Raw genomic sequence first — 19,088 nt, 5'->3', positions numbered from 1 at the left:
CAATAAATCATGTCAGCACAGATGAAAATTTGATTCTTAATTTTCCTACTGTATTTAATTCTTTAATTGAGCCCCAGAGGCAAGTGGCCAAATCATCCCACATGGTGGCCGAACCGTCCAACGCCAGTGGCCGAATCATCCACACCAAGAGGGATGGTTCGGCCATTTTGGAGACCTTAAGAGTTTGGATTACTGCCAAGAAATGACGTAAGTTTAAGAACTGACAATAGCACACAAAAGAGCCAAAAGATGTGGCTTCCTCTTGGAATAAGCAGATTTTAAGAATTTCTTAAACTTTATTTATTATGATTTTTTTTCGAAAAAGTGGCCGAATCATCACCGCCCTCCCCTAAAGTTATTCAGGGCCAGAGTGATTCCCCAATCGATGACAATGTGGAGGACAATGTTTACATAGCATTAGAAGAAGAAACAGCCAGAAATAATGATCAGGTAGTGTGGCAAAAATAGGTCAGGTATGGTGATTAGTTAGTGAGTGAAACAATGCTTATAATGCCTTTATTACTGCTTGAAAACCAATATACTGTCATACTACATATACATTCGTACCAAGTAAATAAATAAATACCGTTTATGAGTGGATAAAATAGTTACCCTCCCATAGAACTCGTTTTCTTTGGTGCCAGCATGTTAGAAAACCCACTCAGGTAAGGAGGAACTCCTACCTGGATTGGGCACTTTAAACCTCAGGTGAGCGATTTCTCTATGAATTTTCGATGTTTCTCACCAAAAGCGAAGGTTTTAGCCAAAAAAAAAAAATCGAAAATACCTCGGGACTGGGGGATGTCGGAGGTGCGGAATACCTCGGGACGTGACGGGTTAAACGGTAAAAAGAACTGTGCTGAGAGGGAATTGTCTCACTGGAAGCGTGGATAGGAATAGGGCTTTTAGAAGGGTATTTGTGGGTAAGTTTGGTGCCTGCTTATTCATATATTCTCTGTACTTCCCTCAGCCAAGACAAAGACAATCAGTGGATGTCGTACCGAGAGGAACTCCACGATGTCAGTTTTGCTGTGTATATATATCGTTTAGTGTCTTTTGTAGCCAAGCCCGGCAGCGTCAGTGAGTGTCGTGCTAAGGGGAACGCAACAATACTTGCTTTTTTGTATCTCTGTATCGTTTCTACGACTCGTGTAACCAAGCCCGGAAATGTCAGTGAGTATACTGCCGAAAGGAATGCCACCATGTCTGTTTCTCTATATCTCTGTCTGTGTTTCTCTCTACCTCTGTATCGTTCCTACCGCAGCCTACAAGTATCCCAAGCCTCTAGATAAGCCTGAAAGCATCAGTGATTCTTGTATCTATATCAACGCCAAGATCTCTCCATCTTCATATCTTTGTGCTTTTATGTATCTCTTTATCGATTCTGTGTCTCCAACAGCCAACCCGGAGAGTGCCGTGCTGAAAGGAGCGCCACAATGTCTGCTTTATTATATCTCTATATCTTGCCGTGTTCTTTTGCAGCAAAGCCTGAGAGCGTCAGTGAGTGTCATGCTGAAAGGAACTCCACGATGCCTGCTTTAATACTGATATATCTGCATTTTTCTCTGTGCCTTCCGCAGCTAAGCCTGAGAGGGTCAGTGAGTGCCGTACCGAAAGGAACGTCACGATGCCTGCGAGCTACGTTGTGCTGGCGTGCGTTGCCGGCTGGGACGGCGGCCTCAACCAGACCTTCACGCTGGAGGTGCGGCAGGCGGCCAGGGAGCAGGTGCTGGAGGCATTCAGGCACGCAGCAGAGCCATTCTTTATCATCACAGGGTTAGTCTCGCACCGGGTTGCACTTGCCTGGAGACAGCAAGAGTTTATTGGTAAGGAAGTGGTGCTGGGGAGCCTTAACTGATGAGACTACGGAACAAAGAGATGGACGGCCGTATGATCGTGGGTTTAGGAGGCTTGCCAGCATTCCTTCCGTAGTGATAAACTTTGCATATTACACCACTATATTATCTTTTATGTATTCTCTTATTTTAATAGAGGCCAGATCGCTTCTTTTATTCTTGCCACCTCCAGATCATCAAACTTTTGTTTAGAGTCAATTTATTGGATGTTAAATAAAACCATAATTCCTGCACTACTGTGACATTTGTCTAAAATTGTCTGGCAGCAGGAAGAATAAACCAAATGACGTGTTCTGGCAGACGGGAATAATATAAACATACGTTGTATATATAAAATAGGAGACAATATCAATTGTATATAAAAAAAAAAAAAACTTGCAAGGAAGAAGTGCAAGGGAGCCACTTAGGTTCTCAACCCAGTGATGTATTATTCCATTATAACTGCCGTCAGAACGACTTTCATTTTTCTTAGGAGAGTACCTCCCTTCTCCAGTAGTGAAGTTTACTTAGGCAAAATCTCCCTCAGTTCGAAATGTCTCACTTAAGCTGCATAAAAGCCTGAGAAACGTGGGCGAGTAAATAAGAAAGACGAGTGAAAGGGCTAACCGAGGAGAGGCACGGTACACTCAGGCATCGATAACTGACTCCCATTTACCAAAGGCGTTCAGGTGTCGGCTAATTTACACTTCAATACCCGCCCAGTATTCACGGCGTCAGCATAACTCCTCTGCCCTGTAAACTTTCTAAGGGATTCCAAGTTGGCCTTCTCAGATAATCTCCTCCACGTTTTTAACTTTGGAACTGCGATGGTATGTGTTCACGTGTAGGAACTCTGCCACTAAGCTGATTTTTTTTTTTTACAATATAATATGATGAGGTACTTTTTATTTTATTCTTGTCATATTAAGACGGTTTCATTTATATTTGGAGAGACTTTCCATCGGAGCGAGGATATATATACACTTAATATAACACCCTCAGTACCCCATATCTTTCCGACATTGAAGAAAATAGTTCCGAGTAAGTAAGAAATAAATACAAAGTACGTCATCTGGACATGGATCTTGTGGCTGCTGGCTGAAGTTACCCAGTCCTTTTGGGGGATAGAGAGGGGACTGAGGGATGCTTGTATAACCAGGCAGCTTCACCGCCCGGTCATATCAGTGCCACCCCTTGAAGGCATCCCTCTCCAGCGCCAGTCTCGCCTAAGCTTAATGTAATTGTCTGGAGACAGCAAGAGTACCCCCGACTCCACCCCCCCTTTCCTAATAAAGAAAAAAAAAGTCGGGCTGAGGGTATTTATTAGCACAAAACAGTTCATGAGGAGTTTTAGTTGCATCTCGCGGAGAAATTTCCTTTCTTTTTAAATAACCATAATGTCAGGTAATTAGTCACATTCCCAATTTCTCGGAATTTGTTTTTGTTTTTGTTTTCATATTCTCTCTCTCTCTCTCTCTCTCTCTCTCTCTCTCTCTCTCTCTCTCTCTCTCTCTCTCTCTCTCTCTCTCTCTCTCTCCTTTTACCTACCTACCTACCTACCTTACAAGCACAGCATTGTCACTGCCACACCATCTCTTGACACATAATTTCTATAGCCAGACACTTTACTGGAATCACTTGATCTTGCCAGCTAACATCCGTATTCTTAGCTTTAAAACCTTCACTTCTGTTGGTGAGGGACGCCTTCACGTGGTGATACTGATGTAACTGGGTGATTCCGCTGCCTGGTTACATAAAGATCTTTTAGTTCCCTCCTGTCTACGAACGGAGGATAGTGGACTGAAGAAGAAGGGCAACTTCAGCCTGCAGACCACCGAGTTCACACTTCAGATGAGCCTAAGGCCACAGCAGCAGCACCAACAGCAGTAATAACAACATCAACAAGAACAGCACCTTCATTCCAATTATACATTATTTAGATCGTTGTTGCTGTATCTCCATACGACTACTGTATATTTAGGTTGGAAGAGACTTTTTAAACTGTGGGCCTGGAAGGTACCATAATTAATCCTTTCACTAATGAGATACGTCTTGAGTTACGTAAAAATACTCTGGCAGCAAGAATGTAAATAGCCAATGGATTAATGGGGCCTCATCGCTAAGTTGAAAGCAGCTTTCCTCTTTGTTTAACAGTGATCTCTAGAGCATGTGAACAAAAACGAATTTGGCCTCTGTATCATTGCTAACTGTAATGTTCTGATCATGTGTGATAGTCTTGGGTGTTCCGCATGGGTTTACCAAAAAAAAAATTTGCTGTCTCTCAAGCTGTATTTCCATAATTTCGATGAAGTATTTTTACAGTTTGTTGTTGGTGTGACCAAACTATTTTATTAAATGCAGGAGCATCTCTTGATGAGTTCCTGTTGGTCTGTATCACTAACGTTTTTCGGACGCGAGTTGCTTCACACAAGTAGATTTTTGCAAAGCCCCATATTACGGTCCTGATGGTCCTGCATCTGTCTATCGCTATTGTACTTGTTTAGTATAGGAAAGACCTCTTGTATTAAAGGGATTAATGAAGTTTATATCAGACTCCATAGTTCGACAAGTCTCTCTTAAGCCACATAAAAGACTATAAAGGAAGCAACAACAGGATGAACAAGTATAAAAATGCTATACAGATGTGGAAGCTTCAGGGATTAGCTATAGCTCCCTGGCGTGAGGCGGATGCTTCAGGGCCATAATGTCATTGTTAAAGTTGCAGAAGCCTTCGGGAGTGAGATGCCTCGTTAACGAACAACATAATTGTAATAGACTGATGTAGTTCCACTCGTAGACATGTTTTCACGTCTAAAAATACGTGACTGATTGCATATCAATTGTTATTGGTGGGATGGGAAGTGCATATGTGGTCAGCATTCGTGAGTAATGTCGTCTATCGATATGTAGCACTTCCTTATATTGTTGTCTTATATTTCCCTCACTAACACTTACAGCAAGAAGGTACTATTCATATTTTATTATTGTGGTCATCAGATTTTTTTTTCTCGCTTTGGGGAGACTTTTCCAACTAGACTGATTTGCTGTAGCATTCATAAACTCTTTCACTACCAAAGATCTCCCCAAGGCTGAAAACTGTTTGGTGGAGGAGTGATAAAAATAAATATTGTGGTACTCTAGGGCAGCATTTCTCAACAGGGGTTCTCCGGAACCCTAGGGTTCCGCGAGAGGTCGCTAGGGGTTCCCAGAGAAATAGTAATAATAGGCTAATGATATGTAAATGCATTTCTGAGTCATTTTTGTGTTTAATATCATATTTGTAATTTTACCTTACACGTGTATCATCAAGTGACTCACTCGAGTACAGGACACATACACGGTCTCCATCAGTCCCGAATATACTTCCTGGCGTGCTGGTACAGTCCCTCATTCACCCACGTTATTTAGTAAATGTTACCCATCATTTAGGGATTTTATATGAATTTTAACAGTTTAGGTATGTTTATGATTTTATTAGTTTACGAGAAGTTGGTGAGTGTGTTCTCTCTCTCTCTCTCTCTCTCTCTCTCTCTCTCTCTCTCTCTCTCTCTCTCTCTCTCTCTCTCTCTCTCTCTCTTCCAGGGTCAGTTCTGTTTGCGTTAATTTGCTTCAGTTTTATTTGTTTAAGTTTTATTTATCAAGTCATTGTAGTAGTACTAGAAGTTGATATCTGTTTTCGTTCTGTTTACATGTGGTATGTGTGATACTGATTGTTCATGTTTATTTTTGTGTGTGAATGAAAACCTCCGTATGAGGTCTCTTGAACATGCAGTTTGATTTCAGTTATTTATTTATTGAATGAGGGTGAGATTTGGAAGCTTCCGGTGTTGCTGTTTGCTGATGATACAGTACTTTTGAGTGAAGATGAATGGGAGTTGCAAGGTTTGGTGAATGAATTTGGGACAGTGTGTAGGAGGAGGAATCTGAAAGTTAATGTAAACAAAAGTAAAGTTATGATGTTTGAGAGGAATGAAGTCACAGAGTGTGCAGTGAGGTTAGATGGTGAGGATATGGAGAATGTGAGTGCATTCAAGTACTTGGGTAGTGTGATGAGTAAGGATGGAACTTTGGGGGATGTAGTGCGTGAAAGGGTACAGCAGGGAAGGAAGGTCGTTGGTACACTGAAAGCAGTGATGAGAAATAGGGAGGTGAGTATGGAAGTTAAAAAGTCACTGCATGATAGTATTGTGATCCCTACCCTGACGTATGAAAGCGAGGCATGGACCTTGCAAGAGGGGAATAAGTCAAGAGTGAGAGCAGTGGAAATGAGTTACTTGAGAGGAGCATGTGGAGTGACGTGGAGGGACAGGTTGACGAATGAAGAAGTGAAGGAACGATGTGGGATGGATGTGGATGTGGTTGAGAAGATTAGGAGAAATACACTGAGGTGGTTTGGACATGTGAAGAGAATGGAGAATGAAAGACTGACTAAGAGGGTGTATGTAGGTGAGGTGGAGGGAGGGAGAGGGAGAGGTAGACCGAGGATGAGGTGGAGGGATGGAGTTGAGAGGTATATGAGGGAGGGTGGGGTGAGTTGAGGGGAGGATAGTCAAATGGTGGGTGACAGAGCGACTTGGAGGCGTTTTGTCTGCGGCCACCCTTTGCGGGATTAGGGCGTCGGGCTATAGATAGATAGATAGATAGATTTTTTTTTGCATTGTTAATAAACCTCAGATAAACGTAAGTTATTTTTTGCTTAAACCAGTTATCAGAAAAACTATATTATGTTCTCCTAATGAACATTACATTTATACAAGAGAAAGAAAGATATTAATAATGATATATAGTACTTTTCATGTAAGGGTTCCCTGAGACATGAAAATTATTTCAAGGGTTCCATAAGGGTAAAAAGGTTGAGAAACGCTGCTCTAGGGTCTTAATATGGGCACCGCTAAAGTTACGGATGTGGAGCGATTTGTTTCGGAAAACCCTTAACGAGTGGCTGAAGGACAGACTCATTTCTAGTGATCCTCTGCATCTTTAAATATCTACTTAGCAACTTTTGGCTGCCTTATCTTCAAAAATGCTGCTTTCACTTTCGCCTCGTCTGGGGCCGTATTCTGATTATTTAAACCTGGTCACTGCCATTTTTCTGTTCATTTTAGTTTTGTCATCTTCATGCAGTTGTATTCAGCTTTGCAGAGGCATTCGCACTGCAGGGTAAAGGTGCATCATTCATTATTACATGGGGGTCTCGTAGGTTGAATAAAACACACTGATGTTAACTAGAACAAGACGAAAAAGACATTCTCTTACGGAAGGTGTTAAAAGGTTTTATAACGTCTTTTCGTGATTTATTCATAAGTGGTTTCTTGTCATGTAGGCCTGTTATGCTTTATCTTTTATATTGAACTGGTTTGCCTCCCTCCCCTCAAAAAAAAAAAAAAAATACAAAGAAAGAAAGGAAGAAGAGGAAACGAAGAATAACCTACAGTAGCATGCACAAAACTAACTGGAGAGGAAGAGGAAAGCGTCGTAAGCTCAGGACAGAAGAAGGTCATTAGTCTTTATTGTCGTCAACTAAAGATGCTCACAAGCACTTCATCCTTATCAGTTTTTCTTAGTATGTGGCACGCTGATGTCCGTTGTAGTGCTATCTATGTGATGTATGCAGCTCTGAGTAAGACAAAAATAACACACTGGAAAACTAAGTCTGTAATACGTAAATTATAATTATCACCATGGAATGTGTACAAGAAAGGACCCCAAGCTCACCATAAGAATAAAGGACCTTGACTCATTCTCTTTTACCACTCCACCAATTTGATTCCAAGGTTTTTCCCACATACTGTACCATCCTGACTACCACTTCCTCTTTACTTATACTACTGACTACCCTTGCCGCAGCATACACTTCCCTCCTACCAGTCTTATTCATCAACCTCTATTGATCCACACACCCACCGTTTTCACTCCCTTCCCAGCATCCACAGCTGAAGTACCTGCGACCCTTACCCTCAGGCTACAGCTGGGCATGCAGTATCTACTAACCCTGTCATTCTCAGTCTACAGCTGGGCGTACAGTACATGCTGACCGTGACCGCCGCCAACGCCAGAGGGTCCAGTCCGCCCGTCACCGTCACCTACACGGCCACCATCGCCGCCGCTGACAAGGTTGTTTCTCCTCACACCCACGCCCACACCATCCTCAGCCTCGCCGCCCTTCTCCTGGTGATAGCTGGCGTGGTGGCGGTGGCGGCGTGCGTGAGTGTGGGCGTGGTTGTCGCCAGACGACGACCAAAGCGCAGGCGCGGGCGAACACAGTCTGCCAAGGCTCTGTACAGTGGCGGTTCACTGAAGGAGGACTTCAAACACAGTGGTGTCCACACCATTGTTTGTGTTAAAGGTGAGTCCAGTGGAGAGAGAGGGGGAGGGGGCAGTGTGTGGGAATTACACGGTCCAGTAATGTCCACAAAACTGATTGTTTTAAAACTGTGTCCAGTTGAGGAAGAGGGAGAGAGGGTTGTGTGTGGGAATTGTACGGGACAATGGTGTCCGCAACATTGTGTTAAATGTGAGTCCAGTGGAGGCGGGGGCAGAGGGGGCAGTGTCTGGGAATTAAACAATTAAGAGGATCATGATATAAAACCATCAGTGTAAAGATGTAAGTGTCTTGGGACATTTCGCTCCCACACTTAAGCACCCAGACGACACAAGGCTCTAAAATTTTAAAGAAGCGTAGCTTTACAGAATTGTTTGGGAGAGCCGAGGAGAAGGTAAAAATGTAAGGAGGGACAAAGGAAAGTTGAAAAAAAAAATACAAAGACATACTTTGGGCAGCAGGACCAATGTAGTTCACAAATAAAAATGAAAATGTTAAAGCATTTTCTTCAACGTTTTTACAAAAGGGCACGAAAATTAAAACAGATATATGGCAGTATTATCTATTCCTCATATTCTTATAATTTTTGTTTCCCGTCTCATCATAATTTGTTTTCCATTCAATATATATAAATGAAGTTTTAATCATGTTCCAAATAGATTTGATTATTTCATTTTTTTTTTTTTTCAAATCTTCAAGGATTGATTAAAGTAGCAAGGCTTCAGCGGCGGTTGATGCACTTGAATATTCTCCAGATTTAGAGAAGAATTGGTTCAAATGAGAGAAATCCTAGAGGTCACCGGCTTCAGAATTGTCTTGAAGAACATTTCCCCTGCCACTAAGATACTATACCTAGAAATGGGGGAATTTGTTCAGCTAAGAAAATCCTAGCAGTGGAAGGGAATTTCGTGTTCAGACTGTTTTTACCCGACAGTTCCCTTCCTCCAGCTTTGTCCTCATCTGAAGGATTAACATAAAGAATCGAGGAAGAGAGGGGAAGAAAATTGTTTAGGTATACTAAAACCGAAAGGAAATGATATTGGAGGTAATCCAGGAAGAAAGGAAAGAGATCGTAAAAAAAAAAAAAAAAAAAAAAAACGGCAATGCTATGTTGTTGGAACCCTTTATCTGACCAAGCACATACCCCCCCCCCTCCCTGCACACCTAACCAAACGCATAATAGTCCTCGACCCCCCCCCCCCTCCGGCAATCTTTTCTTTTAATGGTGGCCGTAAGGAGAATACCTTGAGGACAAATAACCTGGGCTCTTCAGATTCCTTGTGCAGGTCGCATTGAAATACCTGAAAATATATATTATTTTTACTTTTTCATTTAAAAAAATAAATAAGACAACATTCTACCTACCAAAATGCACTACTTTAGTATAAGACACAAACTGTATGAAATTTCATTACTATAGTGAATACTTTCAGAGTTCTGGCCCAGAAACGAAATCTCTACGTCCGGCAAGCTGCCTTGCTCTCCAACTCTATAGACGAACACCTATTGATCCCGGTGATAGCAACACACTCCTCTGACTCTGTTGCAACCCTCCACTTGACTAAACACATACCGCCCACCTCCCTGCACACCAAACCAAGTGCATAACGGCCCTCACCCCCCTCAATCTTTTCTTTAAAAGGTGGGCATAAGGAGAACGCTTTGAGGACACACAACCTGGGCCATTTAGATTACTTGTGCAGGTTGCATTCAAATCTCTGGATGTTTTACTTTTTCATTAAAAAGAATAATAATAATACTCAAACGCATTCTACCTATCAAAAGGCACTAGTTCACTATAAGACACATAACTATGTGAAATTTCATGGTTCCATAATGAATATTATCCGAGTTCTGGCCCGGACATGAAATCTCTATGCTCATCAAGCTGCCCTGCCACCTAACTCTTCGGATGGATACCTACTGATCCCAGTGATAAGAACACCCTCCTCCGACTTTGTCTGGTAGAGGGTAAAAACAGACAGAACAAATATTGCATGAAGTGGTAAAAAACCATACCTTGTGAAGTGGAAGTTTATAGTGAGAAGCAACGTTTTGCTCCACTGAGTTTTGTCATGTTATTGAGTGCAAGTCAGTTGAATGAAACATTGTTACTCAGTAAAGTCTTTCACATTCTTCTTTTTCCATTTCTGTCACCATTCTGTGTCAAACAATATATACATATCACCTGTGTTTCTCCCTCCTCTTTCTCATCCTTCACCACCCAGAAAATGGAGTTTCAAAATCAATTAAAATTGTAAAGAAGAAAAACGTCTTTTGCCAGGTGGAGGTGTCCACCATCCACTCATTCGATACGGTACTACCTCCAGGTGACTCTACATTAAGTGACATGCAAAAAATACATTCCCATAGCCTAAGACGGTTGACAACCATACAAAGAAATGACGCCTTGTAGTCTTATGAATCAAGATGCTCCAAATGGATGGGACCCGTGTGGGTTTACATCCAAGGGTTGGTTTGGGTGTTATGCTCGCATAGCGCCACTTAAGGGAAAGCGAGGCTGGTCACCTTTGCCTTAAATATCGGGAGTGAGTAGCATAGCCCGGGGCCTTTACACCCCTGGTGGGGAAAAATTGATGATGACTATTATTACAGATAAAGCTAACAGACCACACGAGGAACAGTTTGCACTGACATTGTTATACTTTGTGGTGTACAAAGGCTTCCAACCACCACCACCCGGTCTTTGTCAGGTGTGAATCCCTAGACATTGTAACGAGACTGAGCAGAAACTTTAGCTCAAGCCTGTATCTCGACAGCAAACACGTTTAGAAATTGTTTAGTGATAATGGAACTGGGGAAGAGAAATGATTCAGGGTGGGGAGAGATTTTTTTTTTTTAAATGCTAGGAAGAAGGAACCAAAGACCACTAGCCTGCAATAAATGTTCCTTCCAAGAGAAAGACAAAATACAAGTGAGAGCCAAATTCAAGATCCGATCATTTCGAGGTGCCTGGACACACTGCATTTGAAAGAATGGAGATCATAGCTAGCAGAAAATACAGACAGACGGAGACAGTTCCAGAGTTGACGAGTTGCATAAATGAAGCACTGAGAGTAACGGTTAACTCTTGAATTCAAGAGTTGGACAGAAAAGAGATGAGAGTTTGCTGCTAGACAGGTGCTATGCACCCGTCGTAGAGGTGGAGGAATGCAAGCAGACAGTTCAGAGGAGCAGTGACCACTGAAGTAGCGACAGAAAAGTGATAAGGATGCAACAGTGCGGCGAAGAGACAGAGGTTGAAGGGAGCCAGTAAGAGGAGGAGAGTTAATGAGACGAAAAGTCTTTGACTCCACCCTATTGAGAAGAGTTCTATGTGGGGAGCCTCCCCACACATGAGAGTTGTACTCTACACAAGGGTGGATAAAACTCATGTATAGAGTCAACAATTGTGCAGGGGTAAGGATGGAACAGAGTCAGCTTAGCACACCTGATCTCTTGGAAGCAGATTTTACAAGAGATGTAATATGATCTTTTCAAGGTAAGTCCCGAGTGAATGAAACCCTAAGCATGTTCAAGGATGATGCAGGATTAAGCTGAATATTATTAAGCATTTGTGGGCACACCTGTGGAAGATTTTGTTGGGTTGATAGGTGTAAGAACTGAGTCTTTGATGTATTCAAAACAACCAGATTATTTTCACCCCAGTCAGAGATACGAGCCAAGTCAGACATTAGGTGTGCCATAGCCTCATCCCTTGTTTGTTGAAGTAACTGCTGAGATGGGCGATGCGGGAACTGAATGGAAAGGTGAAGGGTGCAGTCATCAGCATATGTATGGATAGGATTAGATGTACATCGTTGAAGGTCATTGATGAATAAAAGGAAGGGAGTTGATGATAGGACAGAACCCTGAGGAACACCACTGTTGATTGATCTAGGAGAAAAAGGATGTTCGTCTACAACAGCGGCTATAGAACGACCAGAAAGGAAGCTATAGGTGAAGGCACAGATAGAAAGAAACCATAAGAGGGCAGTTTGGAAATTAAAGATTTATGCCAGACTCGATCGGAAGCCGTTGTGATGCCAAGTGCAGTGGCAAAGCTTTCGCCGAAGTCGCGAAAGGAGGATGACCAGGAGTCTGAAAGGTAGGTGAGAAGATCGCCAGTGGAGCGTCCCTGATGGAACCCATACTGACGATCAGAAAGAAGGTTGTGAATGGAAAGATGCTTTAAATTTTTTCTATTAAGAATTGACTTGAAAACTTTTAAGATACAGGATGTTAAAGCGCTTGGACGATAGTTAGAGGGTTGGGAATGGTCACCCTTCTTTGGGACTGGCTGAATGAGAGCAAACTTCCAGCAAGAAGGAAAGGTACAAGTTGCTAGACAAAGGCGAAAGAGTTTGCCTAGGTAGGGTGTAAGCACAGAAGCACAATTCTTGAAGACAACAGGAGGGACTCCATCAGACCCATATGCCTTGTTAGTATTGAGGCCTGTGATGGCAGAAAATACATCAGCTGAAGAAAATTTAATGTCAGCCATGAGGAAGTCAGAAAGGGGAAGTGATGGACGAACAGCACCAGAATCGTCTAAGGTGAAATTGGAGGAGAAAGTCTGCATGAAGAGATGTGCTTTATCAGTAGAAGAAATAGCTACAGAGCCATCAAAGTAGGAAAGAGGAGGGAAGGATGATAAGGTAAAGTTGTTAGAAAGGTTTTTGGCAAGGTGCCAGAAGGAGCGGGAAGAATTCGAGTTGGAGAGCTGAGAGCATTTATTATGGCTGAAATTATTTTTGGCAGAACGAAGAACAGACTTAGCAAGATTCCGAGCAGAAACGTAAAAAAGATGTGATTCAGGATGGGCTGGCTCCAGTACCTTTTATAGACCCTCTCGTTGTTGCAGACAGCATTAGAACAAGCGTGATTAAACCAAGGCTTTCTTGCATAAGTCAGATGATATGAGAAAGGAATGTATGCTTCTATGCCCAAGAGAATAACTTCCATAATGTGCAAAGCACGCTCAGATGGCTCCCGGCAATGGAAGCAATAATCATTCCAGGGAAAATAGAAAAAGTACTGCCTGAGGGCTTCCCAATCCTCAGCTCCAAAGTGCCACTGATGATGTTTTTTTGGAGAGTCCACATGCCGTACCGAAGCAATAGGACAGGTTAAGGTAATAAGGTTGTGATTGGAGGAGCCCAACGGAGAGGAAAGATTAACAGTGTAAGCAGAAGGATTAGCTGTAAGGAAGAGGTCAAGTATGTTGGAGCTCTCTCCAAGGCAGTCAGGGATACGGGTACGCTGCTATACAAGCTGCTCTAGGTCATTAAGGATAGAAAAGATGTAGGCTTGTTCACCAGGTGGATTAGTGAAGTGAGAGGAGAGCTAAAGGTGGTGGTGAACATTGAAATCTCCTAGAATGGAGATTTCAGAGAAAGAAGAAATGGATAAAATGTGTTCCATCGTAGAGGTATGATAGTCGAAGAATTTTTGATAGTCAGCAGAATTAGGGGATAAGTAAACAGCGCAGATATTTCTAGTCAGAGAATGACAGGAAAGCCGAAGCCAGAGAGTAGAGAATTCAGAAGCATTGAGTTCAGGAACGTGAGAGCAAGATGAGTCGTCGCGTATATATAAACAACAGCCATCTTTGACTTTGAAATGAGTATAAAGAAAGTAGGAGAATACAGAAAAGGGTTTACTGTCAGTTGCTTCAGACAGCTGAGTCTCAGTGAGGACAAGAAGGTGGGGTTTAGAGGAGGAGAGGTGGTGCTCAACAGAGCGAAAGCTAGAGGAAAGGCCGTGAATGTTGTAGAAATGAAGAAGTGAGTCAGACAGTGGTTCCAGGCGGCTCGAGTCGTCACCGGGAGAGGGGCGGAAGGTGGGGGCATTTATGTTCCCTCCCCCTTGGGGGCTCCGAGGCTATGTGTTGTGAAGCCATTGGTTTTTGTTTTTGAATTTTGGAAAAGGAAGTGTAGTGTGTAGCATGTAGTTTGGTGTTGATAGAGAAACTTGTATTAGAGAGCATGCTGGCCCACTCTCTGTGTTACTAAGACACTGGAAAAGTTCGGCGAAGGGAGATGGTCAGGAACTTGACCCGAGGGCTGATGAAACGGGAGCTCCAGCTCTCGCTGTCATCGGCTTTCCATCCACCTGGAGGTCAAAAGGTAGAATAATGGACTGCTGGTCGAAGGGACGAGAAATCGATCCCTGGCCAGGGCAAAGAACAGTTTGGGATTTTGAATCTGGATAATACAGTCTTAACCCCTTTACTACGATTAAGTAAATTTATTTTATTTGCTTGGCCACCAGATGATTTTTTCTTCTTCTTAGCTCTGTATCACAAATAGTGAAAGGATTAATGAAGTTGTGAATATCCCCTCGCGTTTGGATATCCTCTTCTCAGCTGAAGAAAATCACTGTGTCATAAAACTCTTTCGCTAACACAATTTGACCAGTCCTGTATGAAATATCGGCAACATGCATTCAGTAATAACGATATGATGGTAATGCCCAGGAGGTGACATGTAAAGGTGTTGTATCAACAGGGACTACTGGGCCTCGGAAAACGGAGTGCCTAATCTGATTTCCAAAGCGGGTTGTAAGAGTGACATAACCCCGTCAGTGTGCTATAGGTTTAAAATCTTCACTTTTAGAGTTCGGGTGACGTCATTCTTAGTACAGTATACTCTTGTTGCTATTAGACGGTTTTGTTCAATTTATGTAACTCCTTCGCCTCGAAGAGTCTCTTCTGAGGTGAATTCAACCGTCAGGAAATGCCAAGAACATAATAGAAAAGGCGTGCCTGGGCTCAAAGGAAATGATGAACGTCCGGGAGGGACTGAAAATTGTTGGTGCACGCTAAAAACGAAAGCAAATAATAGGTAAAAGAGAAGGGAGGGTGAGAACGGAAAAAATTTGTTAATTAAAAACAACTTGACCCCCCCAAAAAAAATGCTTATAATTTATTTTTCTGATTTTTCTGCTCTTATCCATTCAGCTTCCGATTTTGCTATCTTTTCACTAGAATTGTATCACATTATTAGAAGTGAGAGCACAATGGTATGGACAAGCACCAGTTTAACGATAATTTTTGAAGCATTGGACGATACTAGAACATCTTTACCTTAAACGAAAGTTGGAGGTTATGTATTCATCCTTGTTTGTTTGTTCACAGGATATCTCAAAAGTAAATGGTGGATTTCAGTGAAAATATTAGGATATTTGAGCCATGGGTTATGGAAAAGTTGATAAAATTTTGGTGGTGTGATCAAAGTTTCAATCCCAGCTCAGGACTGTTTTTGATTTGTTTGTCTACAAAATATCTTCAAATGTTGTTGATGGATTTCAATGGGATTTTCCCAATACGTGGGCCATGGGCCAAGAAAGAGTTGATTAAATTTTGTTGACGATCTGAAGTGGCTGCTGTAGGAGCTGGAGGAAGTATGCGCTCTCTGAGTGCTGTCTTTTACCTTGTTGACCCTTTTCATTTTAGCTGACAACACTCTGTAATGTGGGATACAGGCTGGTCACTTCTATTACAGGATATAAGAATACATGTCAGTCAAAAGCAAAAGTCGTGCTCACAGCTTCGCTCTTGTTTATTATAATACTTTGCTTCCCTTCCTCTCAACAGCATACATAAATTACCCTGCATTCATTATTACGCTAATCTTTCTTCGTCCATGATATTGTCCTATTTTTCCAGAGAGAGAGAGAGATTATGTTCCTCTCCTCTCTGGCTGTTCCATCCTTTTTCGTATATGTCTTTTTTTATCCATCATATTTTTAATTCATCTCTTTCCGATCGTTCTCCCTTCGTATGTACTGTTTAATTCATTGTCTTTCAGGGACATACGTTTTGCACCTCCTAGTGTGATGACCTATTATTGTAGTTTACACTTGCCGCTGCCACAGTTACATACAGTGTGCATAGTAGAGCCCGTTGGTAATGAAGAACATAAAGAAGACCATATGTATCTTCAGTTTTAAGAGTCTCCTTGCATCTGAATGAAATGCGTCATTGGATAGAAAGGTGGTAGGTGGTGGCGACCATCATCCACTCACTTGATGTAGTGCTGCCTACTTCTTCCTTAACCTTTATCATTCTTTTTCTGTGCCTGCCGTCCTTTCTTCCTACTTCTCGCATCTTTCCTATCACTTCTTATTGCTTTTTTTTTCCTTTACAGGTGGCTTTACATTGAGTGACAAGCTTAATGGTTTCCTGTAAGCCAAGAAACCATTTACAACGCTGGGTGGTAACCATATAACCAAACCATACGAGCTCCCTACGTGTCAGCAAGTGGGTTGGTGGAGGGTTAGTGCCCCTTCCCGTAAAACAAATAACTCAAAGTCAAATGGCCACCCCTTACGGGATTGTGGCGTCTGGCAATAGATAGATAGATAGAGAAGATAAAAAGGCTTGATTTGAACGAACAAAATATTTCAGACATATTTCAGTGTTCACATCAGATGATTCCCTTCCTCTGCTAATGTCGTACTGGAGTAGGCGGTGACTAAATCAGTAGGGAGCTAACCCTAGTAATCTTAATGGACCCAGGTTCGAATCCCGGCTGGAAGGGATCAGAGTAAGAATTTTCTGATCTATCAGAAGACCCGCCAAAATGTCATTTGGAATGCTTCAGGAAATAAGTAATCAGCCATATATTTATTGGAGGTAACAAAGCAGGCTCTATAAAGCATGAATAGATTGATGGAAAGTAGAAAATAATGTAAGTTAGATACTGGCAAAGCTGATTGAACCATCCCCGTAACATACGAGAATTTCCAGGCTAGTGACAGAGATGACCCACTCTGTATACAACTATACCGCTAAGAAAAAGGTGCTACACAGCCTACTGTTGCCACAACAATAACAACCCCTGTAAACACACTCGTCCTCTGTCACTTATGTTGCTACGCTCTCACCATATGCATTACGTCCTTCCAAAGATGGATATATTTCGTTCTGAGGTGGCAAGAATGAAGAAGATATATTGCCTTCGTAGTAAGAAAGAAAGCAAAATTTGTTATCGCAACGCTCATAGCATTCTTCTTAAACTAAGTATGTATAAGGAAAAAATTTGGGGGTGGCTCGAAGGTTAAAACAAAAAAAATCATCATGCCAAGAGAGAGAGAGAGAGAGAGAGAGAGAGAGAGACCACACATACATTACAATCCATGGGAGGCAGTCTAGCCACATTAAGAGCGTAAAAAAGCTTATGTGGCACTACTAGTTCCCATACATTGTTGCCACACAAAACGACCCACATCACACGAGCAGGCTTGCAGCGAATTTGTGCTGACGACTGTACATATATCTATATACATCTATCTATCTATCTATCTATCTATATGATGTGTATGAACTTATGCATTATGTGCACATGCATAGATGTGCAAATTTTGGGATACACACGTACCAGTTAAATGTACAGTTTAAGTTTCTTGGCATCTTTACATGGAAAATAACAAAACGCCAGTGCAATAGGTTAAGGTGAGAACTTATATGTGGCTGTATGTACAGTCATTCCATTTCCATTACATTGTATTTTCTGCCGATCCTGTGAAATTTCCTTACAGATTTTTAAATCCTTCAAGGTGCTACTTCTCGCTCTTGTTTCTCACTGTACGGCAAAAGCCGGAGGGTGATGTAAGAGAGAGCCTTTTACTGAGTTATCCGTTTCTCCTACTTCTGTGACGCGAGTACTGTGTTATTAAGACGTGTTTTTAAGAATTAGTACTGTAAATCACCCAGAGTGCAATATTCTTTATATTTGATTAGCAAAACAATGTGCTAAAGAGGACAAAAGAATGTTGTGGAATGATGAAACTTCCGCTCTTTCCCCCGTACCCCTCCCGATGACCCTCCCCAGCCTACCTCTCACCACACTTCCCCATTGCTCTCCTTCATTTCCACTCCCCTCTCTCCCCACCTGTCTGCCTCATATTATCCACGGCGCTAATCGACGTAATAAACCGCACTCTTCTTTGTTTCTTGTCTGTTCCTGTAACTTTTTGTTATTCTGCAATCGTGAGATTCTTGTCATGCCACAGTCGTTTTCTCTCACTCATTACTTCAAACATGATGCAGCAATTCGAAACATTATGGTTCTGATACTACTTCATGAATCAGTGAACAGTATGAAGAGAATGGGAACATTTTCCGTGGAAAGAGAAAGAGAGACAAATAGGAGGAATGGGCATGAATGTATGTTTAATTCCGCCTTCTGATATAATAGCCACCGACTGCCAGGCTCACTCAAAAAAAAAAAAAAAATAGTAAGGAATACATCACAAGAACGAGACTTCATACTTTTCGTATCTAGCGGCTGTTGGTTGTGACATGGGGTGGAGAAAAGAGTGACAACTGGAATAAAATGAGTGGGAAGGAGACAGGGAGGGTGAGAATGGGACTCGAACAGGAAGGAATATTGATAATTAGTCTTGGATACAGTTAGTTTTATTAAAGTATTGCGAGCAATTGAGAACAGCACGGGCTGAGTTTAGTAAACAGTCAAGAGAGAACTGCGATGCAGCAGTCGGGTTAGTGCCATGGATAAATGAATGAAGGTAGAGAGGGTGGGGAGAGGAGAAAATGAAGAGACATGAACGTAGGTGGGAGGGAGGAGGGAGAGGATGGGTGGGGGTAAATCAGGAGTAAGGGGGAGAGAGTGGAAGGAAACTTAGACACGGTTACGAGTATAATGAGGAATGCCAGAATATTATGCTCGTACGTCGTTCCATAACATTCTTCTTTTAACTCTTGCACTTTTTTATACTAATCAAATACGGTATACAGAATATTGTACTCTAGGCGGTCTTTAGTACCACTTCTTAAAAACACTTCTTTAAAGTGTATAAAAGTATATGTGACAACTACTCCCCTTACAATGTTGCAAGACAAAAGGACTCACATCACACGGGTGGATTCGCAGCGAATTTATGCTGACGACTTTACATACATAAAA

The 19,088-nt window shown here is 42.0% G+C and overlaps 1 protein-coding gene across 1 annotated transcript in view; it reads left to right on the top strand.

Moving 5' to 3' along the window:
* Positions 1–19,088, top strand: part of LOC145408640 (protein turtle homolog A-like) — a gene marked incomplete at its 5' end in the record, with an annotated part of 264,170 nt that overhangs the window by 79,712 nt on the left and 165,370 nt on the right. The window contains 2 exons of the mRNA XM_080279325.1: positions 1,581–1,776; positions 7,841–8,181. Coding sequence (XP_080135451.1) covers positions 1,581–1,776; positions 7,841–8,181 — 537 coding nt within the window. The remainder of the gene's footprint in view (positions 1–1,580; positions 1,777–7,840; positions 8,182–19,088) is intronic.

The sequence above is a fragment of the Coenobita brevimanus genome, chromosome 78 (assembly GCF_032717465.1).
Source record: "Coenobita brevimanus isolate Jiangsu-jjx chromosome 78, ASM3271746v2, whole genome shotgun sequence".
Classification (NCBI taxonomy): Eukaryota; Metazoa; Arthropoda; class Malacostraca; order Decapoda; family Coenobitidae; genus Coenobita; species Coenobita brevimanus.
This window is presented reverse-complemented; position numbering and strand designations above follow the sequence as displayed.